The 27,625-nt window shown below is 32.6% G+C and overlaps 1 protein-coding gene across 1 annotated transcript; it reads left to right on the forward strand.

Moving 5' to 3' along the window:
• Nucleotides 1-13,951: 13,951 nt before the first annotated feature.
• Nucleotides 13,952-14,362, forward strand: LOC124898553. Its single transcript, XM_047412194.1, has one exon. The coding sequence runs from the start codon at nucleotides 13,952-13,954 to the stop codon at nucleotides 14,360-14,362; it is 411 nt and encodes a 136-aa protein (XP_047268150.1).
• The last annotated feature ends 13,263 nt before the right edge of the window (nucleotides 14,363-27,625 follow it).

The following is a 27,625-nucleotide window of genomic DNA, read 5'->3' on the forward strand; positions in this document are numbered from 1 at the left end:
TTATAATAAAGGACTTTATCAAAGTCCTAAATGTAGTCCCAATAAGTGAAATATATTTTGAAACCTTTGAGCAATTTCTACTTTTCTGTCAGTGGTCATTCCCCAATTTTCTACGGATATAATCCGTTTAATAACAATTTTAGAGAAGTTATAAACGTTCTCTTCACAATTATAATTGGTGAAATGCTCGTATTCTGCACTACCTGTGGTACTGAGAATGGTTTCATAATAAGTGTGGGTTTTGTATGCGCCCAAAAAATTTATTCATCAAATATTTTTGGAGTATCTTCCACGGTTCATTTTGCCTCCGAATCTCAGAGTTTTCAATAAGAAATATCATTTCTTTGTTTTCAAGCCTTTCATAAGGTTTGATATCATCATTATCCTTTACAATTAAAGAAAATGTATCACTTTTCTTTTGAGCTGCAAAATAAGCTTGCAATTGTCCGTATAATGGAACATCTTTCGAAATATCATCTAGATGGATAAAAATAATGAAGATTCTCCTTTTTGCGATACCTTGGAGTTCATCAAACTCCTATTTCCCATTTATATAACTAGGAAATTGGATAAGGATCCGTATGATGATCCCTTAGATTATGATTTGTTTGGGGATGATCTTCCCCTTCCACCGGAGGCTAATCTTCCTCCTGATCTATCCTGTACTTTTTCTCTATCCATCTTCCATGAAGGGTCATTAACCATACCGCTAATAGCACAATCAATCAGATATTTCCAAATTATACTAGCCAATATCTCTAATTTCTTCATAATTAAAGACAAAAAATTCTTGTTCAACCATATCATAGATGACATTATCAATTATGAGATTTTGAATGTCCATGTATAATGGAATCACCTTTAAAATGGTAATTAAAGTTTTTCAGTAAGAAACGATGTATTGAAATTTATTTTAACTGAGATATTTCCTAGATAAGAAATCAGGGAGAAAATTATCAATTCTTTTTTTATACTAAATATCAAAATCAAAAGGGGCTAATTGGGCTTGCCATCGTGTAAATATTAACTTTGAAGCATCATGTTTAAAATCTTTATCAAACATATACTTCACAGATTGAGAATCAATTTTTATCAAAAACTTTTAATTATAAAGATCATCCTGAAATTTTAGAACGCATTTAACAATGGTTAGTATTTCATGAGCTACCGTGGCATATTTTCTTTAACTATCAGTCCATTTGCCTAAATGAGATCTTATCAAGTATTTAGTTTTATTACGGGGATTAACTTGTTTCAATATTCCAGTATAACTAAGTATATTAGAGGTATCTGTCTCAGTGATTTTTTGCCAAGCAGATTAGCTAAAGTTAAACAGGGTAAAGTTTTAACACTCTATTTAATACGTTTAACAAGATTTGCATAACTATCCGTCCACGATCCTTTATAATCCTTTTTAGCCTATCGTATAACGGGGCTAAATCACGACATAAATTCTCATAAAAAAAGGGAAATATAATTTAGGCTTCCCAAAATCTTTGAAATTAAGTTCTGTCAGTTATAACATCAGAAAATTTTGAAGCAAAATCAATGGATCTCTGAATGGCAGTAATCTTCCCTTGACAGATATTATGTCCTTAGAATCTAACATCTATTTAAAATAAAATTATTTTTGGATTAAACATCACCAAACCATTCTGTATCATAATTTTCTTAAAATTATGAAGATTCTTGATATGCAATTCAAATATTTTAGAAAACACAAGAATTTCATCAATATAAATTATTATGAAATCCATATAAGGATTAAATATATTATTCATTATCATCTGAAATTTCGATGGGGCCATTTTTCAAACCAAACGACATGGCATTCCATTAATATTTCCCTAAAGAAACATTAAAAGCAGTTCTATAAGTATGCTCTTTAAATATTTAAATATGTCAATATTCCAATTTCAAATCGAATTTTGAAAATATATTGGCGTCGTATAAACGAGACAATAAATCCTATTTATTTGGAATAGGTTACCTAATTCATTTTAAATATTTATTCAAAGGTTTATAATTTATCACCAACCTGAAAATACCACGTTCCTTTTCTTCTGCGTTATTAATATAAAAAGTAGTACATGACCAAGGAGATTTTGAAGGCTTTATTAAATCCTTTAATAAAAGATTATCAATCTTTTTTTTTTTTTCAGAATTAGGCTAATTGAAAATTCATTTGACAAGGTCATCATTTCTTTGGGATATCATCCTCACAGAAATTATCTTCATAAAGAAGAGTAACAATATGCCTTTTGCGATTTCAAAAAGAACTAGGGTGATCAGTACAAATATCAATAACCAGTTGTTCGAAAATTAACTTAATTTTTCCTATACTTTAGTAGATTTTACTGTATCACAAATATTCATGCAAAATAATTCAAGCCATAAAAAATTAACATGTCTTTGCTTCATATCAATTAAAGCATTAATATCTCTAGTTACAGGGTTTGTAACAAAAGAATAAGATATCTCTTTATTTTTGTAAGTAGCAGTAAATCCTTTTGCATCAATAGGAGTATAAGGATAAATAACATTTATAAAAGGAGTTCCAAGTATAATTGGAGGGTATAACTGATTTTTTATCAGAAAGAAGAAATGCGGTATGCATATTTTATTCTAGCAAATATGAGTATTTGGCAATTTATACTCTATATCAAGAGCATGTCCAAATGCAGATTTAACTACATAAGTGGTTTTATGAAAATATTTTGTAGGGACTAACCCTTCTTGTATGCAGCTAATATCTGCTCCACTATCAATCATAGCAATATTAGTTACTAAAAAATAATTATCAATCAAAAGGGTACATTTAATATACCATTTATGAATAGTAAAAATTTGCATCATTCCCAACAAATAATTATTTTTTAAATCAAGGGAATTTTGAATTTCATCTGTATCACTTTCTTCAAATTTTTTTCTTTTCCTTTGGAAATCTGTGTGGGAGAAATATCTTTCTCAATTTGCAAAATTCTGTGACCGAAATTCATTTGATTTTGTTTAAGAGATTTAATCGCTTTTTTCAAATTTTAAACTTTAATTTTTAAATCATCAAAAGAAGTATCTTTACCATAAGTATAACTCATAGAAAGACGTCTATTAACCTCTGATATAGAATAAGACATAAAAGAATTGCTATCATCGGTTTTAGGAGTAAAGGTATGTTTATTGTAGTTTTAGAAGCACTGGGTTTTGAACTAGTAGACAAATTAATAATCTTTTTCCGTAGTTTCACATCCAAAACTTCTTTAAAAAGTTCTAACACATTATCAGAAGTAATGGTTTGAACATTTATATCTTCAAACTTGGATTGCAAATTATAAAATGCATCATCACAAGTGCAGGTATCACCTTGGCAATCAGAACAAACATTAGCATTATCACTATCGGATAAATCAGGCAACTCAATATCATTTTCTGATTCAGATTCAACACTATAATCAGATTCCAAACCTGAGGTGTATAACAAACCATAAACTTGATCATGCATATCATCAGCAAGACCTAAAGATTTAAGATTTTGAAGCTTACAATTTGGAGCAATATGTCCAAAGTTACCACATCTGTAACACTTAATCTTAGCGAGATCTCGCTTAGACCTATTTTTGGTAAATCTAGTAGATTTTCTATAGGCTTTTCTAGTTTCACATTCTTCTTTAGACCTATATCTAGATCTTTTTTTTTGTATAAGGCTACTCACTTTTGGAATATCTATGTCCTTTTTTCCTGGAAGTGAAAGCTGCTTCAAGTATACCAAACTAGTTATAGAAATCTCCTATCTGAGATTTTTCTCAAAGTTTATCAAGCTTAAGTTTTCTAGACAATTTTAACTTATTACATAGGTTTAAACCTTTTTGTGTACAAGCTGCTATCAAATGACCATAGGTATACTTTTCCTAAGGAATTTCACCAAAGGAGCCTCTAAGAGTTTTTCTAACCCTTTCAGCAAATAATGGAGGATGTCTATCGATAAACTTGGCCTTCCAATGTGCATATCTATTTTCGGGTAATTCAATGAACAGATTTAAAAAGGTGTCCTTATACCACCTAAATTCTCCTATGGTCTTACATCTAAGACCATTCAAGAGAGTAGGAATATTTTCATACTAATTGGTGAATCTACCATTAAAATGTTCTAAAATTAAAAGAACAAATGTATAAACAGCATCTTCCCTATTTGCAACTAGGGATCTTCCTACGTTATCAACCCCTAGAGCAGTAGCTACAATATTAAAAATTGACTCTCTTTGCTCATGAGTAAAAAAATTGTTCCACTAGCCACAAAGTTGGCCAGTAAAATCAGCAACTATCATTTTATAGATAACTTTATCTTTTTTATTTTCTCTATTACCAGTGAATTTGCACACCGTTGAATACATCATAATGCGGTGTACGAGGAATGTTAATTTTGTATCAGTTAATCCATCAAGGTTCCATTCATAAATATCATCTCCTCTATAAGACATATTAGTCTAATTCCAATCCCTTTCTTCTATTAGAACGTCTTGAGAAGTGGGTCACGGATAGTAATAAGTTTGCATGCGAGGTAAATTGGCATATCTGGGATTTTTACTCAGCTGCTTTCTAATCATTCCTTTAAGCTTATTAAGCTCTAATTTAGTCTAATTTTTCAAACCAGAAGTGGATTTTAGGCTATCAGTAAAGGCATTAGACAAATCAATAGGTCTAATTTTTAAACCAGAAACCTTTTTATCGAAAAGCTATTCTAAATCATGCAAAGGCGATTTAAGTTGAAATCCTTCAATATCAGGGGGCCTTTGAATACTGGTTTAGTCATCAAAGCTTCTATCTTACTTTCTGAAGAAAAAGCAATATCAGCACAGTTTGGACTAATACTCATTTTTTTTATCAAATCAGTTAACTCATCGAGCTTTTTATCAAGAGAAGAAATATGTTCTCCTAAAACTTTCACATATAAGCTTAAACAATTATTTTGGAAAATCAAATTATTAATTTCTGCAACAGTTACCGTAACGACTTCATTATCAATGAATTTTTGAAATGTAAAAAAGGTAATACCAGTATTATTTGGCAATATAAAAGGAGCTTGGGGAGGGTAAACAGTTCTAACAATGTTACCGCTATTATCTTGATATGATCTTTCAAGCACCTTAACATACAATGGAAAGTATGTGGTTATAAACTAAGGAACAAAATACATAATATGATTATGTAATGCACATGTTTCATAGAATTTTTGAGAAATATTATTCATCTCACCAGGACTGCAAGTCTGAAAAAAACAAGTTCTAAATTGGTTCCACTTTTTATCAAGAAATTCTTTTTTAATATAAATTCTTGCTTGGGATCCATGATTAAAATTGATTTGGTGTGGAATTATTAAATATAATACGGGTCAAATTTCATTTAAGAAGTAGTAGGAATATCTCTATTAGAAATATTGTAATTATGTTAAAAAATATTTGTTCGAGGATTGAATTTGATTTTCTCTACAAATCTTGTAGAAGATTAATCAATTATGTGCAAAGAAGCTGCACGACTTCTAGCTGGACCATATAATGGTTCTACAGGAGAAATATGATGCATATTGCCCAAACGACAATATGCATGACATTTTTCAAATCAAACAACATGACATTCCATTCATATTGCCCTAAAGGAGCATTAAAAACAGTTCTATAAGTATGCTCTTTAAATATTTGAACCTGACAATATCCCGATTTCAAATCAAATTTTGAAAATATATTGGAGTCGTATAAACTAGATAATAAATCCTTTTTATATGGACTAGGATACCTTATCTATTTTAAATGTTTATTCAAAGGTTTATAATTTATCACCAACTTGGGAACACCACGTTCCTTTTCTGCTACGTTATTAACATAAAAAGAAGTACATGACCAAGGAGATTTCGAAGGCTTTATCAATCTCTGTTCTTATAGAATTTGACTAATTCAGCATTTATTTGACAAGGTAATGATTTCGTTAGGATATCATCCTCACAGAAATTATCATCATATGGGAGAGTAACAATATGCCTTTTGAGATTCCAAAAAGTACTAGGGCGATCATTACAAATATGAACAACCAGTTGTTCAAAAATTAACTTAATTTTTTCCTGTACTTTAGCAAATTTCACTGTATCACAAATATTCATGCTAAGTAATTCAAGCTATAAAAAATTAACATGTTTTTGCTTCATATCAATTAAAGTATTAATATCTCTAATTACGATGTCTGTAACAAAAGAATAAGATATCTCTTTATTTTTGTAAGTAACAGTAAATCCTTTTGCAACAATATAACTATAAGGATAAATAGCATTTATAAAAGGAGTTCCAAGTATAATTGGAGGGTATAACCGATTTTTTACCAAAAAGAAGAAATGCGGTATGCATATTTTATTTAGGAAAATATGAGTGTTTTGCAATTTATACTCTATATCTAGTGCATGTACAGATGCAGATTTAACTACATGAGTGGTATTATGAAAATATTTTGTAAGGACTAACTCTTTTTGTATGCAGCTAACATCTGCTCCACTATCAATCATAGCAATATTAGTTACTGAAAAATGATTATAAATCAAAAGGGTACATTTAATATATCATTTATGAGCAGTAACAATTTGCATCATTCCCAACAAATAATCATTTTTTAAATCAAGGGAATTTTGAATATCATCCGTATCACTTTCTTCAGAAATTTTTTCTTTTCCTTTGGAAATATGTGTGGGAGAAATATCTTTCTCAATTTTTAAAATTTTGTGATCACAAATCATTTGATTTTATTTAAGAGATCTAATCTTTTTTTTTTCAAGTTTTCAACTTCAATTTTAAAATCATAAAAAAAAGTATCTTTACTAGGAGCATAACTCATAGCAAGACGTCTATTAACCTTTGATATAGAATAAGACATAAAAGAATTGCTGATATTAGGAGTAAAGGTATGTTTATTTGCAGTTTTAGAAGTACTGGGTTTTGAACTAGTTGACAAATTAATAATCTTTTCTCGTAGTTTCACATCCAAAACTTCTTTCAAAAGTTCTAACACATTATCAGAAGTAATGGTTTGAACATTTAAATCTTCAAACTTGGATTGAAAATTATAAAATGCATCATCACAAGTGTAGGTATCACCTTGGCAATCAGAACAAGCATTAGCATTATCACTATCGAATAAATCAGGCAATTGAATATCATTTTCTGATTCAGCTTTAGCATTATAATCAGATTCCAAACTTGAGGTGTATAAAAAACCATAAACTTGATCATGCATATCATCAGCAAGACCTAAAGATTTAAGATTTTGAAGTTTACCATTTGAAGCAATATGTCCAAAGTTATCACATCTGTAACACTTAATCATAGCAAGATCTCACTTAGACCTATTTTTGGTAAATTTAGTAGATTTTCTATAGGCTTTTCTAGTTTCACGTTCTTCTTTGGACCTATATCTTGATATCTTTTTTCTATAAGGATGCTCACTTTTGGAATATCTATGTCCTTTTTTCCTGGAAGTGAAAGACGGTTCAGGCATACAAAACTGGCTATAGAAATCTCCTATCTGAGATTTTTCTCAAATTTTATTAAGCTTAAGTTGTATAGATAATTTTAACTCATTACACAGTTCTAACCCTTCTTGTCTACAAGCTGCAATCAAATGACCATATGTATACTTTTCCTAAGAAATTTCACCAAAGGAGCCTCTAAGAGTTTTTCTAACCCTTTCAGCAAATAATGGAGAAAGTCCGTCTATAAATATGGCCTTTCAATGTGCATATTTATTTTTGGGTAATTCCATGAACAAACTTAAAAAGTGTCCGTATACTGCTTAAATTCTCCTAGGGTCTTACATATAATCCCATTCAAGAGAGTACAAATGTTTTCATACTAATTAGTGAATCTACCATTAAAATGTTCTAAAATTAAAAGAACAAGTGTATAAACAACATTTTCCCTATTTGCAACCACGTCTCTTCCTTGGTTATCAACCCCTAGAGCAATAGCTACAACATTAAAAATTGACTCTATGCTCATGAGTAAGCAAATTGTTCCACCAGCCACAAAGTTGGCCAGTAAAACCAACAAATATAATTTTACAGATATCTTTATCTAATTTATTTTCTCTATTACCATTGTCTTTGCACACCGTTGAATACATCATAATGAAGTGTACGAGGATTGTAAATTTTATCTTAATTAAGCCATCAAGGTTCCATTCATAAATATCAAATCCGCTAAATATGTATTAGTCAAATTCTAATCCCTTTCCTCTATTAGAACATCTTGAGAAGTGGGTCGTGGATAGTAATAAGTTTGCAAGTGGGGAAAATTAGCATATTTGGGATTTTTACTCAGCTGCTTTCTAATCATTCCTTTAAGCTTATAAGCTCTGATTTAGTCTGATTTTTCAAATCAAAAATGGATTCTAGGCTATTAGCAAAGGCATGAGACAAATCAATAGGTCTAGTATTTAAACCAGAAACCTTTTTATCAAGAAGCTATTCTAAATCATGCAAAGACGATTTAAGTTGAAATCCTTCAATATCAGGGGACCCTTGAATAATGGTTTTAGTCGTCAAATCTTCTGTCTTACTTTCTGAAGAAAAAGCAATATCAGCAGAGTTTGGACTAATACTCATTTTTTTTTTATCAAATCAGTTAACTCATCGAGCTTTTTATCAAGAGAAGAATTATGTTCTCCTAAAACTTTCACATATAAGCTCAAATAATTATTTTGGAAAATCAAATTATTAATTTCTGCAACAATTACCTTAACGACTTCATTATAAATAAATTTTGAAATGCAGAAAAGGTAATACTAGTATTATTTGACAATACAAAAGGAGCTTGGGGAGGGTAAACTGTTCTAACAATGTTACCACTATTATCTTGATATGATCTTTCAAGCACCTTAACATACAATGACAAGTATGTGGTTATAAACCAAGGCACAAAATACATAATATGATTTTGCAATGCACATGTTTCATAGAATTCTTGAGAAATATTATTCATCTCACCAGGACTACAAGTCTAAAAAAACAAGTTCTAAATTGTTTTCACTTTTTATCAAAAAATTCTTTTTTAATATAATTTCTTGCTTGGGATCCAGGACTAAAATTGATTTGGCGTAGAATCATTAAATATCATTTGGGTCAAAGTTCATTTTAGAAGTAGTAAAAATATCTCTATCATAAATATTTTCTTTATCTTGAACAATATTTGTTTGAGGATTGACTTTAATTTTCTCTACAAATCTTGAAGAAGCTGAATCAATTATGTGCAAAGAAGTTGCATGACTTCTAGCTGGACCATATTATGGTTCTACACGAGAAATATGATGCACAACGGCTAATAATTTAGGCATTGAGAATGAATGTCTATTATAAATAGTGGACCTTTCATCGAATTGAATACAAACCTACCATCCAGATTTTGAGTCACATGCAATAGTTCACTATTAGTTAAATCATTAGTGACTTGATTCGGAGACAACCAAATTTAAGGTCCAAGTAATGGGAAAATCAATTTTATCCCATTTAATAGGTCTCCTTGTTGACCTTAGACCTTGCAAAATTAATCTCGACTAATACAGTCTGATCCGATGTATCGTATAACTTACATCGAGGATTTAAAGTAGTTAATAATCTGTAATAAATTCTATATGACAGACAAATAATTTAAGATCCAGGAACATAATTATAACCATGCGTTTTCACATTTAATGTTAAAGCACCAAGTATATTTGCGTGAATCAAAGATAATTGTAAATTTGGCTGAGTATAGAAATAAACTGGACCATAGGCCACAGTGGATCAACTGATCCCATTAGAGACTCTCTGAAATTCAGATTTTTAGCATTTCTAAGAGCTGCTAAAAATGTCTCTGGCAACCCTTTAAGGGTTAAAGGTTTAAAGGAAATTTGAACCAATCCAATGTGCATAAAATTATAATGATTCTTATGCAAATCAATGTCTCGCTTATTAAATAAATGAATCATTTGTTTAGAAGAATTTAGTGTTAAAGACTGTTCAGTTGTATTTATTATTTGTTTATAAAAAATATTATCAAACCAACCATAATCATAAATGTTTTTTATATCAACTTTTGGAATAGTCCACTTGTTTAACAAGTCAAGATATTGAGGTATATATACCTCTTCAAGTCGAGTACTTTTAGTACTCACATCTCCCATTTCCATGAGTAGAAAAATTTCATATCTATGCTGAATAGTTCAGATCTATTACATAATAATCATGAAGGTTTCTAGGCTCTGATACTAGAATATCGAATCTTTTAGGGCTGACAATAATCTGCACGGCCATCCAGATCTACAAGTTAATATAAAAAATACCAATCGAAATATATAAGAACTTCATATAACTTATTAACTGTATAGGAGTTTTACCCAAACAAAGGTCCTATCTGAACTTAATACATACTTGAATTTGAGCCCATGTGTCTAGCAGTTCTAACCATGAAGAAGGACGCCCTTTTTCTCGATTTTAATAGGCTTAAAGATTCACGACTTGCTAGACGTAGTCACTAAGACAAAGCCAACAAAACTAGTACCAACTTCGAATGTACCACCATTTTGGAACCAAGTCAATAAACTATAGAGAAATTCCTTTATATTTTGATAGAGTTTGAATCTTTCATGGCTATTATACAAGAGAAGTTAGATCTTCAGCATAGATATGAAAATTATTTAGATGGACATAGTCATGGACGAAGAGCTAAAATGAACTGTGGAAGATACTCCACAAATATTTGAAGAATAATTTATATTTTCTGGATGATTCATACAAAATCTGCACTTATTATGAAGCCAATCTCTCCCACAGGTTGTGCAAAATGTGAGCATTTCTCCAGTTATAAATGTGAAGATAACATTTATAACTTCTCTAAAATTGTTATTAAATGGATTATATACATAGAAGACTGGGAATGATCACTATGATAGAAAAATAGATATTGCTCAAAGGTTCCAAACTAAATTTCACTTATTGGGACTACATTCTGGCCTTTGATAAAGTCCTTTATTATAATAATGATAGACATAAGCATACTTGATTTATAAAGGTATGCATAAAGACCTTTGCAGAACCAATTCCAAATTGGTTTTTAAAATGGAGGTCCTATCATGGTCCAACCATTTAGATATTGCCAGACTATTTTTAAAGTTATACGAAGAATGGACGCCAAAATCTCTCCTCAGTTAAACGAATTATATCATGCAGATCATATCTGCAATATGTATAAAATTGATCAAATATATTTCTTCCTTGAATTATTTATTCCTTGGATTCATAAATAGGCTATGGAATTTGGATTCACAGGAGGACAAATACCATGTTTATACAAGGTATTTTATAATAATTTTTATGACAAATTTATGAGAAAGGATCCCAAAATAAAATATTTCATGGACAGAAACTCTTGAACTCTATTCAAAATAAGGTTAAAGAATATTCAGTAGCCCCTCGACAAAATATTATCTTGGAAAATTCACTAAAACACATTGCAAGGAGAATCACTGTACATGACGGCGATAAAATTGAAATGATAGAAAACTATTTGGAAGAAGTGCAAAAAAATCTGATGAAACCAGTTGATAGTCGTGACAAATCAGACACTTTAATGAAAAGTATAACCAGCGAAGATATCACCGAAGAAGATGTTAAAGACTCACAACCTATCCCTTCAGATAGACCTCTATCAGAAGATATGATTGCAAGAATAGAAGAATTTCTTGAAAAATTAAAAGGAAAGAATAAAGTATGATATACTATTCCCAGATACCAGCATAGTCAATTCACTGTACATGGGACCCGAATGTGGGACCCTTAGTACTATTGGCAGATTTCTATACAGTAGATCCATTGTGCATGGGACCTAGTTATGGGACCCATTTTACTATTAGTAGATTCTTTTCTTTCTATAAATAGGTGCCTTCATTTGTTAGGGAAGACAGAAGGTTTTCATTTTTTTCTTTTCTCTCTTGAAGGCTCTCTCTCTTTAGTTCTTCATCTCTCTTGTATAATATTCTCAAGTTTGGAATAAAAGTCTGCAATTAATTACTATTCAGGCCTTGCATCTGGTCAATTAAGGTAGTTATTTTTTTTTAATTTGAGTTCTTTAATACTCTCTCTCCCTCTTCATCCATGAATATGTCCGGCTAAATAATTTTCACATCTCTACCGAAGATCTAACTTCTCTTGTATAATAGGCATGAAAGATCTAGACTCCATCAAAATATGAAGAAATTTTTCTATAGTTTATTGACTTGGTTCCAAAATGGTGGTACAGTCGAAGTTGGTACTGCTTTTGTTGGCTTTGTCTTAGTTACTACGTCTAGCAAGCCATGAATCTTTAAGCCCATTAAAATTGAGAAAACGGGCATCCTTCTTCACGGTTAGAACTACTAGACACATGGGCTCAACTCAAGTATGTATTAAATTCTGACTGACCCTTTCTTTTGGTAAAACTCCCATACAGTCAATAAGCTATATGAAATTCTTATACATTTCGGTTGTTTTTTCCGATATTAACTTATAGGTCTGGATGGCTACGCGGATTACCACCAACCCTGAAAGATCCTGTATTTTGGTATCATACCCTAGGAACCTTCATGGTTATTATATAATAGATTTGAACTATTCAGCACAGATATAAAATTTTTCTACTCATGGAAATAAGAGATATGAGTACTAAAAGTACTCAAATTGAAAAGGTAGATACACCTCAAAATCTTGACTTGTTAAACAAGTGGACTATTCCAAAAGTTTATATAAAAATCATTTATGATTATGCTTGGTTTGATAATGTTTTTTATAAACAAATAATAAATACAACTGAATAGTCTTTAGCATTAAATTCTTTTGAACAAACGATTCATTTATTAAATAAGCGAGACATTGATTTGAATAAGAATCATTATAATTTTATGCACATTGGATTGGTTCAAATTTCCTTTAAACCTTTAACCCTTAAAGGTTTACCAGAGGCATTTTTAGCAGCTCTTAGAGATGCTAGAAATCTAAATTTCAGATAGTATCTAATGGGATCAATTGAATCCACTGTGGCCTATGGTCCAGTTTATTTCAATACTCAGCCAAATTTATAATTGTCTTTGACCGACACAAATATACTTGATGCTTTAATATTAAATATAAAAATGCATCGTTATAATTATGCGCCTGGATCTGAACCTATTTGTTTATCAAATAGAATTTATTACAAATTATTAACTACTTTAAATTCTCGATGTAAGTTATACGATACATCGGATCAGACTATTTATTCGAGACTAATTTTGCAAGGTCTAAGGTCACCGCAAGGAGACCTATTAAATGGGATAAAATTAATTTTCCCACTACTTGGACCTTAAATTCGATTATGACTCCGAATCAAGTCACTGATGATTTCCCTAATAGTGAATTATCGCATGTGACTAAAAATTTGGATGGTAGGACTTGTATTCAATTCGATGAAAGTTCTACCATTTATAACTGACAATCATTCTCAATGCCTAAATTATTACCTGCTATGAATCATTTCACCTGTAGAACCATTTTATGGTCCAGCTAGAATTTGTGCAGCTTCTTTCCACATAATTAATTTAGCTTCTACAAGATTTGTAGATAAAGTTAAAGTCAATCCTCGAAAAAATATTTTTCAAGATAATGACAATATTTCTGATAGAGAAATTCTTTCATTATTTGCTGAAAGGGTTAGAAAAACTCTTAGAGATTCCTTTGGTGAAATTCCTTGGGAAAACTATACCTATGGCCATTTGATAGAAGCTTGTACACAAGAAGGGTTAAACTTGTGTAATGAGTTAAAATTGTCTAGACAACTTAAGCTTGATAAATTTAGAGAAAAATCTTAGATAGGAGATTTTAGTAACCAGTTTGGTATACCTGAACCAGCTTTCAGTTCCAAGAAAAAAAGGCATGGATATTCCAAAAATGAGCAGCCTTGTAGAAAAAAAGAGATCTAGATATAGGTCCAAAGAAGAATGTGAAACTAGAATAGCCTATAGGAAATCTATTAGATTTACCAAACATAGGTCTAAGCAAGATCTTGCTATGATTAAGCGTTACAGATGTGGTAACTTTGGGCATATTGCTCCAAATTGTAAGCTTCAAAAGCTTAAATCTTTAGGTCTTACTAATGATGTGCATGATCAAGTTTATGGTTTATTATATACCTCAGGTTCAGAATCTGATTATAGTGCTGAATTTGAATCAGAAAATGATATTGAGTTGCCTGATTTATCTGATAGTGATAATGCTAATTATTGTTCTGATTGCCAAGGTGATAACTGCATTTGTGATGATGCATTTTATAATTTGCAATCCTAATTTGAAGATTTAAATGTTTAAACCGTTACTTCTAATAATATGTTAGAACTTTTGAACGTAGTTTTGGATCAGAAACTATGGGAATAAATTATTAATTTGTCTATTAGTTCATACTTCTAAAACTGCTGATTACCATACCTTTACTCCTAAAACTGCTGATAGCAATTATTTTATGCCTTATTCTATATCAGAAGTTAATAGACGTCTTGCTATGAGTTATACTCCTGGTAAAGATACTTATTTTGTTGATTTAAAAATTGAAGTTGAAAACTTGAAAAAAGAGATTAAATCTCTTAAACAAAATCAAATGATTTGTGATCACAGAATTTCACAAATTGAGAAAGATATTTCTCCCACACAGATTTCGAAAGAAAAAGAAAAAATTTTCAAAGAAAGTGATAGGGATGATATTCAAAATTCCCTTGATTTAAAAAATAATTATTTTTTGGGAATGATGAAAATTGTTACTACTCATAAATGGTATATTAAATGTACCCTTTTAATTGATAATTATTTTTTATTAACTAATATTTCTATGATTGGTAGTGAAGCAGATGCTAGCTTTATATACGAAGGGTTAGTCCTTAAAAAATATTTTCATGAAAACCACTCTTGTAGTTAAATCTGCATCTGGACATGCTCTTGCTATGGAGTATAAATTGCTAAACACTCATAATTTCCAGAATAAAATTTGCATACTACATTTCTTCTTTTTGGTAAAAAATCAGTTATACCCACCAATTATACTTAGAACTCCTTTTATAAATGCTATTTATCCTTATACTCATATTGATGCAAAAGGATTTATTGCTACTTACAAAAATAAAGAGATATCTTATTCTTTTGTTATAGACACCGTAACTAGAGATATTAATGTTTAATTGATATGAAGCAAAAACATGATAATTTTTACAGCTTGAATTACTTATCATGAATATTTTTGATTCAATGAAATCTGCTAAAGTATAGAAAAAATTAAGTTAATTTTTGAACAAGTAGTTGTTGATATTTGTGCTGATCAACCCAGTGCTTTTTGGAATTGCAAAAGGCATATTGTTACTCTTCCTTATGAAGATAATTTATGTGAGGATGATATCCCAACAAAATCATGACCTTGTCAAAGGAATGCTGATCGAAAACAGCTTCTCTACTTCTCTTGAGGTAGTGGTATGGTCTGCGTACACTCTACCCTCCCCAGACCCCACTAGGTAGGATTACACTGGATATGTTATTGTTGCTGTTGTTGTCAAAGGAATACTGAATTAATTGAATTCTGCAAATAAGAGAAGGTTTGATAAAGCCTTCAAAATCTTCTTGGTCATGTACTACTTTTTATGTTAATAACGCAGCAGAAAAGGAACGTGGTATTCCTAGGTTGGTGATAAATTATAAACATTTAAAATGGATTAGGTATCATATTCCAAATAAAAAGAATTTATTATCTTGTTTATACGATGCCAATATATTTTCAAAATTTGATTTGAAATCAGGATATTGGAAGATTCAACTATTTAAAGAGCATACTTATAAAACTGCTTTAAATGTTCCTTTTGGGAAATATGAATGGAATGTCATACCATTTGGTTTGAAAAAGGTCCCATCAGAATTTCAAAAGATAATGAATGATATATTTAATCCTTATATGGATTTCATCATCGTTTATATTGATGACATTCTTGTTTTTTCTAAAATATTTGAATTGCATATCAAGCATCTTGATATTTTTAAGAAAATTATAATACATAATGTTTTGGTGATATCTAAGACAAAAATGAGTGTATTTCAAACAGATGTTAGATTCTTAGGACATAATATCTGTCAAGGGAAGATTACTACCATTCAGAGATCCATTGATTTTGCTTTAAAATTTCCTGATGTTATAACTAACAAGACTCAATTGCAGAGATTTTTGGGAAGCCTGAATTATATTTACCCTTCTTATGATAATTTATCTCGTGATTTAGCCTCATTATATGATAGGATAAAAAGGATTATAAAGGATCGTGGATGGATAGTCATACAAATCTTGTTGAATATATTAAACAGAGTGTTAAAACCGTACCCCGTTTAAATTTAGCCAATCCTGCTTAGCAAAAAATCATTGAGACAGATACATCTAATATTGGTTATGGTGGAATATTGAGACAAGTTAATCCCCATAGTAAAACTGAATACTTGATAAGATCTCATTTAGGAAAATGGACTGATAGTCAGAGAAAATATGCTATGGTAGCTAATGAAATGCTAACCTTTGTTAAATGCGTTCTAAACTTTTAGGATGGTCTTTATAATCAAAAGTTTTTGATAAAAACTGATGCTCAATCTGTGAAGTATATGTTTGATAAAGATTTTAAACATGATGCTTCAAAGTTAATATTTTCACGATGACAAGCCCAATTAGCCCCTTTTGATTTTGATATTCAGTATAAAAAAGGAATTGGTAATTCCTTCTCTGATTTCTTATCTAGAAAACAAAGAAATGATATTTCTTATTCAAAACTCTAAGATTTAGAGGCAAAATGAACTGTGGAAGATACTCCATAAATATGTGATAAATAATTTATATTTTTCGAGGGAGTCATACAAAACCCGTACTTATTATGAAACCACTCTCAGTACCACAGGTAGTGCAGAATGCGAGCATTTCTCCGGTTATAACTGTGAAGAGAACGTTTATAACTTCTCTAAAATTGTTATTAAATGGATTATATTCGTAGAAGATTGGGGAATGTCCACTATGGCAGAAAAGCAGATATTGCTCAAAGGTACCAAAATAAATTTCGCTTATTAGGACTACATTCAGGCCTTTGATAAAGTCATTTATTATAATAATAATAGACATAAGCATACTTGGTTTATAGAGGTATGCACAAAGACCTTTGAAGAGCCAATTCCAAATTGGTTTTTAAAATGGTGGTCCTATCATGGTCCAACCATTCAGATATTGCCAGACCCATTTTTAAAGTTATACAAAGAATGGGCCAAAATCTCTACTCAGTTAAATGAATTATATCATGCAGATCGTATCTGCAATCTAGATAAAATTAATCAAATTTATTTCTTCCTTGAATGCTCTATTCCTTGGATTCATAAATGGGCTCTGAAATTCGGATTCACAGGAGAACAAATCCTATGTTTATACGGGGTATTTTTTAATAATTTTTGGGACAAATTAATGATAAAGGATCCCAAAAAAAAATATTGCATAGATAGGAACTCTTGGACTCTATTCAAAATAAGGTGCAAGAATATTTGGTAGCCCCTTGACAAAATATTATCGAGGAAAATTCACTAAGACACATTGCAAGGAGAATCGTTGTACATGACATCGACAGAATTGAAATGATAGAAAATTATTTGGAAGAAGTCTGATAAAATTAGTTGATAGTCGTGACAAATCAGACACTTCAATGAAATGTATAACCAATGATGATATCACTTAAGAACATGTTGAAGACTCATAACCTATCCCTTTAGATAGACCTCTATCAGAAGATGCCATTTCAAGAATGGAGGAATTTCTAAAAAAAGTAAAAGGAAAGAAGAAAGTATGATATACTATTCCTAGATACCTACATAGTAAATTTACTATTTATGGGACCTAGATGTGGGACCCTTTGTACTATTGGAAAATTCCTACACAGTAGATATACTGTGCATGGGACCCGGATGTGGGACCTATTTTACTATTCATAGATTCCTTTTCTTTCTATAAATAGGTGCCTTCCTTTGTTAGGGAAGAAGAAGGTTTTCATTTTTTTTCTTTTCTCTCGTAAAGGCTCTCTCTCCCTAGTTCTTCATCTCTTTTGTATAATATTCTCAAGTTTGAAATAAAAGTCTGCCATTAATTACTATTTAGGCCTTGCATCTGCCAATTAAGGTAGTTATTTCTTCTTTTAATTTGACTTCTTTAATACTTTCTCTCCCTCTTCGTCCGTGACTATGTCTAGTGAAATAATTTTCATATCTATGATAAAGATCTAACTTCTCTTGTATAATAGCCATGAAAGATCTAAACTCTATCAAATATAAAGGAATTTCTCTATAGTTTATTGACTTGGTTCCAAGATGGTGGTACAATCGAAGTTGGTATTGCTTTTGTTGGCTTTGTCTTAGTGACTACGTTTAGCAACCATGAATATTTAAGCCCATTAAAATTGAGAATCAGAATACAGGATCTTTTAGGGTTGGCGGTAATCCACGCGGCCATCCATACCTATAAGTTAATATCGGAAAAGCAACCAAAATATATAAGAATTTCTTATAGTTGATTGACTGTATGGGAGTTTTACCCAAACAAAGGGCCTGTCAGAACTTATTACATACTTGAGTTGAGCCCATGTGTCTAGCAGTTCTAACCATGAAAAAGGATGCCATTTTTCTCAATTTTAACGGGCTTAAAGAATCACGGCTTGCTAGACGTAGTCACTAAAACAATGCCAACAAAAGAATTATGAACTTCGACTATACCACCATTTTTGAACCAAGTCAATAAACTATAGAGAAATTCCTTTATATTCTGATAGAGTTTGGATCTTTCGTAGATGTTATTTAAGAGAAGTTAGATCTTCAGCATAGATATGAAAATTATTTAGCCGGACATAGTTATGGCCGAAAAGGGGGAGAGAGTATTAAAGAAGTCAAATTAAAAAGAAGAAATAACTACCTTAATTGGATGGATACAAGGCCTAAATAGTAATTAATGGCAGACTTTAATTCTAAACTTGAGAACATTTTACAAGAGAGATGAAGAACTAGAGAGAGAGAGCCTTTAAGAGAGAAAAGAAAAAAATTAAAACCTTCTGCCCTCCCTAACAAATGAAGGCACCTACTTATAGAAAAAAAGAATCTACATATAGTAAAATAGGTTCCACATCCGGGTCCCATGCAGAATGGATCTACTGGGTACGAATCTGCCAATAGTACTAAGGGACCCACATATGGGTCCCATGCACAGTGAATTTTCTATGCAGGTATCTGGGAATAGTATATCATAGTTTATTCTTCCCTTTTAATGTTTTAAGAAATTCCTCCGTTCTTGATATGGGATCTTCTGACAGAGGTCTATCTTAAGAGGTAGATTGTGAATCCTTAACATCTTCTTTGGTAATATCATCACTGGTTATACTTTTCATTAAAGTGTAATTTGTCACGACTATCAACTGATTTCATTGGATTTTTTCGGACTTCTTCCAAATAGTTCTCCATCATTTCAATTTTGTCGCCGTCATGTACAGCGATTCTCATTGCAATGTGTTTTAGTGAATTTTCCTTGATATAATTTGTCGAGGGGCTACTGAATATTCTTGAACCTTATTTTGAATAGATTCCAAGAGTTCTTGTCTGTGCAATATTTTCTTTGGGATCCTTTCTCATTAATTTATCCCAAAAATTATTATAAAATACCCTATATAAACATGAGATTTATTCTCTTGTGAATCCGATTCCTATAATGCCCCGAATCTGTACCCCAGATACTACACGATGCTAGAAACCCCGAAGGACCACTAGCTAACCCATGATTGGTACCTACTATGAGCACTGAATAATAATAACACTGCAACGATATTATTTATTGAAATAAATTAGAAGATAGTTTTAAAAATTCCATAAGGTTCATAACTGAAATACTTACTGAATACTGAAAGATGAATACTGAGACATTTTCTGAAATACTCTAGTCTAAAAGCCTCTAACTGTCTGAATATGGAATTGATGGGACAAGCCCCCAACTAACTCCGTCTACTGAATATGTTGAACTACTGAAATACTGAAAGATAACATCATCCTCGAATGATGAGGACTTACCACTAAATCTACTGCTTATACTCTGGGCTGCTAAGTATAGTCAGGAGCCCGTACGTCTGAAACTATGAAAGTATATATCAGTACTTTAAATGCACTGGTATGCTAAGTGAGGTAGTATGATATGGATGGATTCATATGCACAAACCGTAAATAGCTGAGTAACATGAACATAACTGAATAAGAGTACATGCATGAATACATAAACTATAACTGAGGTCATGATAACACTGGATACTGAGTTCTAAATACTGATTAACTGATATCTGAGTTTACTGATATTGTATTACTGATAACTAAATGACTGATTTTGATAGTCCTAACTCTAAAAAACTGATCTGAGTTCTACACTGAGCTGGATGAATGTCTGATAGTCTTGAATCTATACAACTGAACAGAGTTCTGTATTGAGACTAAAACTGAAACTAAAACTGTGGAAGATAGTCATCTAAATAACATGCCCTCTCCCAATAGATTTGTGTCCAACCTATAACCCTAGTTGGAAGGGTGTCAATATCGTGCCATGGGTACTGACACTGACGGTGTGGATCCACTAAACTATTGTACTGTATTATCCTAAAGGACTAAGGGTGTCAAGCCTGAACTGACGGATGACCCCTACAAGAAAGTCAATCCTAAACTGATGGGTGACTTTTCATGTCCTATGTTGGATACGTAGTTCTAGAGTACAGGGACTGCTACTAACGACTCTGCCTATCTGACGGGGAAGCCATCATCCCTGCACTCGCTCAGTGCTTAATCCTACTACCAACTGAAGAGATACTGAAATGATTTCTAGACTATACTAGGCTTGACTTAACTGTTATTGATCATGCTGTTTAACTTAATTGAGTTCATTGGGTTTCATTAACTGATGGAATACTTCTAACTTCTATTAACTTACTGAGTTTACTTGAGGTCTGAACTGAATATTCAACTGAAACTGTGACTGATTACTGGGTACTACTGTTCGTGACACTACTAAAATTGTTTTGTAACTACTATAACTTTAGGTAAGCAGTTAGATTTTCAGGTATTGAATATCCCCAGGACTCGATAGCATGAAAAGTAAGAAATAATATAAACTTGAAAAGCATAACCATGTGAACTTGTTCCTAACTCATTCATAGAGATACTTTATCAAACACTTATAAGATATAAACTTACACATAAGCTAACATGACATGATTTTTCTCTTTTAGTTCACATGAGCAATTCATCAAGCACTTGGGGAACATAATCTATGCACCTGATACTAAACAACATGTAGGCATCATAATTTCAAATCCCCAAATTCACAATTTCAAGGGTTCAATATGAATTCACATAATACTACACACATGATAAATAATTTCACATAAAACTTATAGTAAACCATGAATTAGAAATCTAATTTAACATCAAAATCACGAATACATTCAAAATCCAGCATAGAATTAACAAAATCATCTAACTTATAGTTTAGAAGAGTTTCTTGAACTCCAAGGGTGGAAGGAAACCCTTGGATGAACACCTCACATACCTTGGTACTTGAATTACTGAAAGTTGAAGGAGAGTTCTTGGGACTTGAATTTGAAATCAAAGGCCCCAGGGTTTGTTCTTCAGAGCAATTTGTGATGAATGAATAAATTTTTCCCTAGGAATGACTTGATTTTGTAATTTTTTAGGCTGACTAAGGTGGAAAAATGACCCAATTAACCTTGAGGATGCAGATTTTTAAATACTAGAAAACATACCCAACGACGCGCAGCCCGACGCATTGCGTTGATGGGATTGATGCTATGGCTGACGCACCGCGCTGAGTCCATGTCGGCTTACTAGAATTTGACACTGGGAGCTGGGATAAACATTTATCAATGCGATAGGCGACGCGGCACGCTAAGATCACATCGATCCACTAGTATGAACTCCCAAACTTATTTCAAAAGAAGTCAAAATAATCTGAAACTTATCAGGGAACACCTACTAACATTCCAGATCATGGATCAACCTAAAATTGATATTTAAAGGTCGTAAGGGTCATGAAAATATGATCGCAAACTTATGAAGGCTAAAATAGATTCTAAGTGTAAACTCTTAGTAGAAATTTCTAAGTATGGGACCTCTTTTTATGCTTTGAGGGGCTGAGTTAGTCTTAGAATTTTGTGAGGTATTACAATATCTCCCCCTTGGAAATATTCATCCTCGAATGAGAATGACTAAGCTGAGAATACTGATATATTAAATTTACATATTGGACTTGCACAACTGAAGCATGATTTCTTGACTGAGATTACTGATATAGTAAGGTTTTACACTGAACATGCATAACTGAAGCATGATTGAATTCTTGAGACGCAGCACATGACTGAGCTATTTCATGAAGATATGCATGATATGAGAATGCTATACAACTGCACTGATATCAAATTCACAAGGGAGATCTAAACATAGAACTGAGTAAATTTGATGAGAACTGTTAACTTGAGCTGAATCTGCATTTGTAGAAAAGAGGTGAGGATACCTGGTGTGCATATCTTCTTCTGCTTCTCAATTAGCTCCCTCAACAAATTGATTCGGCCAAAGAACTTTGAATAGAGGGACTTCTTTGTTCCTCAGTCTGCGAATCTGATAATTAAGGATTTCAACTGGAATAACTTCGTAAGAGAGACTATTCTGAATGTGTATACCCTTTATAGGGACTACAACTGTTGGGTTACCTATGCATTTCCTTAGCAAGGAGACATGAAACACTGGATAGACTGAAGCTAAGTCTGAAGGCAACTCAAGCTCGTAGGCTACCTTTCCAAAACGGTTAAGAATTCAATAAGGACCGACATGTCGATGACAGAGCTTCCTCTTTTTGCCAAACCTTTTCAGTCCTTTTATAGGAGAGATTTTCAAATACATAAAATCCCCAATCTTAAACTCGTGACCCTTTCTGCACATATCAGTATAAGATTTCTATTGGCTCTGCGCTGTCTTAAGCCTTTCCCTGATTAACTGAACTTTTTATAAGGTATCAAATACCAAGTCAGGCCCTACCACTGTGGCCTTACCCACTTTAAACTAAACAATGAGAGATCTATATCTCCTCTAATAGGGAACCTCAAACGGAGCCATCTTACTGCTGGAATGGTAACTGTTATTATACGCAAACTCAATCAAGGGCATGTGGTCATCCCAACTATCCTTAAAGTCAATGGCATATGCCCTTAGCATATCTTCCAAAATTTGAATAGTCTTTTTTGATTGCTCATCTATCTGAGGATGGCAGGTTGTACAGTGGTGAACTTGGGTACCAAGACCCTTTTGGAAGGCTTTCCAGAAATGAGAGGTGAATTGTATACCTCTATCTAAAATGATGGATAATGAAACTTTGTGCAATATGATCAACTCTCTAACATAGAGCTTAGCATAATCCTCGACTGATTAAGAGGTATGGACTAGTAAGAAATGAGCTGACTTGGTCATCCTGTCTATAATAACCCATATGGAATCATGCTGACGACGAGTACGTGGCAAACCCATTACAAAGTCCATGTTCACTTCTTCCCTTTTCCATGTGGGAATGCTATACTCCTGTTGGACCCACTAGGCTTATAGTGCTCAATATTAAGTTGCTGACACGCCGAGCACTTGACTATAAGCTTTGCAATATCTCTCTTCATCCCACTCCACCAATAGACTTCCCATAAGTTGGAGTATATCTTAGTGGCCCCTGGATGAATCGAGTAGCACGCACCATGCTCTTCTGTAAGAATTCACTGCCTCAAGTCATTTACACCTAGCACACATAGCCGACCCTGAAAACGTAATACACCATACCCCCTTAGGATAAAACCTCTATTTTCTGATCTCTGACTGATTCTTTCAACCTAACTAGACTAGGATTTTTATCTTGCTTTTCCTTTACCTCGAAAACCAGAGATGATTATGAACTATTCTACACTCATACACTACCTTATGATAAATCGACTTATTGAACTAACTTCTTCTTATCATCTTCCACGTGAGCAACACTACCCATACACACCTTACTGAGAGCATCAACCACTATATTGGACTTACCTGGATGATATAGAACACAAATATCATAGTCTTTTAACAACTCTAAACACCTTCTTTGATGGAGGTTTCGGTCTTTCTGAGGGAACACATGCTGCAGGATCTTATGGTCAGTGAACATATCAATGTGCACTCTATACAAATAGTGCCTCCAAATCTTTAAGGCAAATACTACAGCTGCTAACTCAAGATCATGAGTGGGATAGTTCTTTTCATGGGTCTTAAGCTGTCTAGAGGCATAGGCTATGACCTTACCTCTCTGCATCAAAACACACCCTAAACCAACTCTGGAAGCATTACAATGTACCATAAATCTATCTGAATCATCTAGTAAAGTCAAAATTGAGGCTGTAGTGAGTCGAGTCTTCAACTCCTGAAAACTCTTCTCACAAAAATCTGACCACTAGAATTTGACTTTTTTCTTGGTCAATATAGACATAGGTGTAACTCCTTGAGTCTGTACCCCAGACGCTACACGGTGCTCATAATCTCGAAGGACCACAAGCTAACCCATGACTTGTACCTTCTACAATAATTAAATATTAATACTTTAATATGCATAAATTAGGTGAAAAACATGCCATAAGGTTCAATACTATAATAAAACTAAATACGGTATAACAAATACAAAATCAGATACATCTGTATGAAAATACTCTAGTCTGAAAAAAACTCTAAACTATCTAAAAATGGAGTTGATGGGACAAGTCCCCAACTAACTCTGAACTACTGAAATAATCATCATTTCCTCAAACTAAGAAGACTCATCAATAACTTTGTCAGCTGAATATCTAAATTGCTAAGTATGATCAGGAGCCCGCGCGTCTAAATCAATGATATAAAACATCATAGCATAAAATAAAGGCATACATCAGTACTTTGAATGTATTGGTATGCAAAGTGAGGTAGGCTAAAATGAATGGGTTCATATGCATGAATAATATTAACGGAATAACGTGAGTATAACTGAATGAAAGTACATGCATGAATATGTATACTATAACTATGATCGTGATAACATTGAAGACTGAGTTACGAATTACTGATTTACTGATATTTGAGGTTCCTAATATTGTATAACTGATAGCTGAATGACTGTATCTGACAGTCTTGATTTGTGAAACTGTGCTGAGTTCTATACTGAACTGAGTGACTATGTCTAACAGTCCTGAATATGTATAACTGAATTGAGTTCTATACTGAGACTGAATCTGAAGCTTAAACTATGGGAGGTAATCATTTAACTGACATGCCCCTTTCTGAATAGACTGGGGTACAACCTGTACCCCAGTTGGAAGGGTGTCAGTACCGTGCCACTTATAAAGACAATTGTGAGTTAACCTTCTCCGACAGGAAGCTCTTTCATCAACTCTCGCTAGTAGGAAAACTCAAATGAGATGTATCAACACTAGTCTAGTAGGAAGGTATCTGAACCTACACTGGCTATGTAGTTCTGTAATGCTGGGATTGCTACTAAGGGTAAAACCCTATGCTGGTAGGAATGCCCCGATCCCTGGGTTAACTGGGTACTGAATCCTAATCCCAACTGAATAGACACTGAACTAATTTCCTAGTTCCCACTAGGCTTGACTAAACTGTACTAATTTACTAAGTTCTGCTGACTAATGGAATACTATAGAATTCTGTTAGCTGACTGAGTTTACTGAGGTCTGAACTGAATACTGAACTAGATGAGACTAATGCTGAGTCTACTAAGTTATTTCCTGAGTCCTGTAATTGACTGAGAGTACTACTGATTATGACATGACTTAGATTATTTTGTAACTAACACTGGCTCTAGGTAAATAGCTAAATTGTTGGGTATTAAATACCCCTAGGACTCGGTAGCATGAAAAGTAAAACATCACATGACCTTGCATAGCATACAAATGCACACTTGTTCATAATGCTTCTATAGAGGCATTTTATCAATCACTTGCATTACATGAACTGGTCTACATACTAGCATGATATAATCTTATTATTACATTCTTATGAATAGTTCACCAAACACTTGGATGGCATAGTATATATATACACATAATACTAAAAAACATATGAGCATCATAATTCAATTCCAAATTAATAATTCCATGGGTTTCAACATAAATTCACATGATAAATCACATATATCAAATAATTCTACATCAATCTTGTAATAAATCATGAAATAGAAAACCCAAATAAATAATACTCATGAATACACTTTAATTCCAAATCATGGAAATCATGAAAGAAATCTACTTGCATTTTAAAAGAGTTTCTTGGACTCCAAGGGTGGAAGGAACCCTTGGATGAACAGTTCACATACCTTGGTTGCTAAATTCTTGAAGAACAATGGTGAAATCTTTAGCTTTGGCTTTGAAATTAAATCACCTAAGGTTCTTGTTCTTGAGCAATTTGAGAGAAAGTGAGTGTATTTTGCTTAATGAGGGTTGAATCTCATATTTTAGAGCTAAATAGGGATGGGAAAAATATCCAAATACCTCTAAGGATGTGAATTTTTAATGACTGAAAACCAGACTGTCGACGCACAGACCGATGCACCGCGTCGTTGGCATTAATGAAATGGCCAATGCGCCATGTTGGTTCACTGAAATTTGCATTGAGATGAGAGAAAATGATCTATCAACGCGATGGATGATATGATGCATTGAGATTGCATCGACTCACTGTTTCGATCACTTAAACATGGTCTAAACGAGGTCCAAAAAATCTAAAACTTGCCTGGGGATACCTACTGACATTCCTGATCATGAATCAATCTAAAGATTGATACTTTAAGGTCATAAGAGTCATGAAATAGAGTTGCCAACTTATGAAGGCCAAAATAATGCTAAGTCTGAATACTTAGCTAGAATTTTCTAAGTCTGGGATCGCTTAACAAGCTTAAAAGACTAGGTTGAGCTTAGGATTTTGTGGGGTTTACAATAGGGGATGCAATAGAAGAAAATCCCTAAATAAACCATCAGTAATAGCCGGCCAAGCCCAAGAAGCTCTTGATATATAATAGAGAGATGGGTCTGGGCCATTTTCTCACTTCTTTTGTCTTTTGGGGATCAACTCTAATGCTATCACTGGAAACGATATGGCTGAGGAAAGCTAATGACCTTATTTAAAATTTGCACTTACTGAATTTGATGAATAACTGATGGTTTCTAAGAGTCTGTAATGCTATTTTGAGATGGTCTGCATGATCATGCTCACTGCGGGAGTAGACAAGAATGTCACTACGAAGACTATGGCAAACATGTCCAAGTACTTCTTGAACACACTGTTAATCAAGTCCATAAAAACTGTTGGGGCATTGGTAAGACCAAAAGACATGACTAAGAATTCGAAGTGACCATACCCAGTTTTGAAGGTTGTCTTCAAAATGTGATATTCTCTGACTCTGAGTTAATGATAGCC

Source organism: Capsicum annuum, chromosome 5 (genome assembly GCF_002878395.1).
Source record: "Capsicum annuum cultivar UCD-10X-F1 chromosome 5, UCD10Xv1.1, whole genome shotgun sequence".
Classification (NCBI taxonomy): domain Eukaryota; kingdom Viridiplantae; phylum Streptophyta; class Magnoliopsida; order Solanales; family Solanaceae; genus Capsicum; species Capsicum annuum.

What these genes read in the sequence shown, in the direction of transcription:
- LOC124898553 (XM_047412194.1), top strand. Translation starts at nt 13,952, where the DNA reads ATGGATATTCCAAAAATGAGCAGCCTTGTAGAAAAAAAGAGATCTAGA.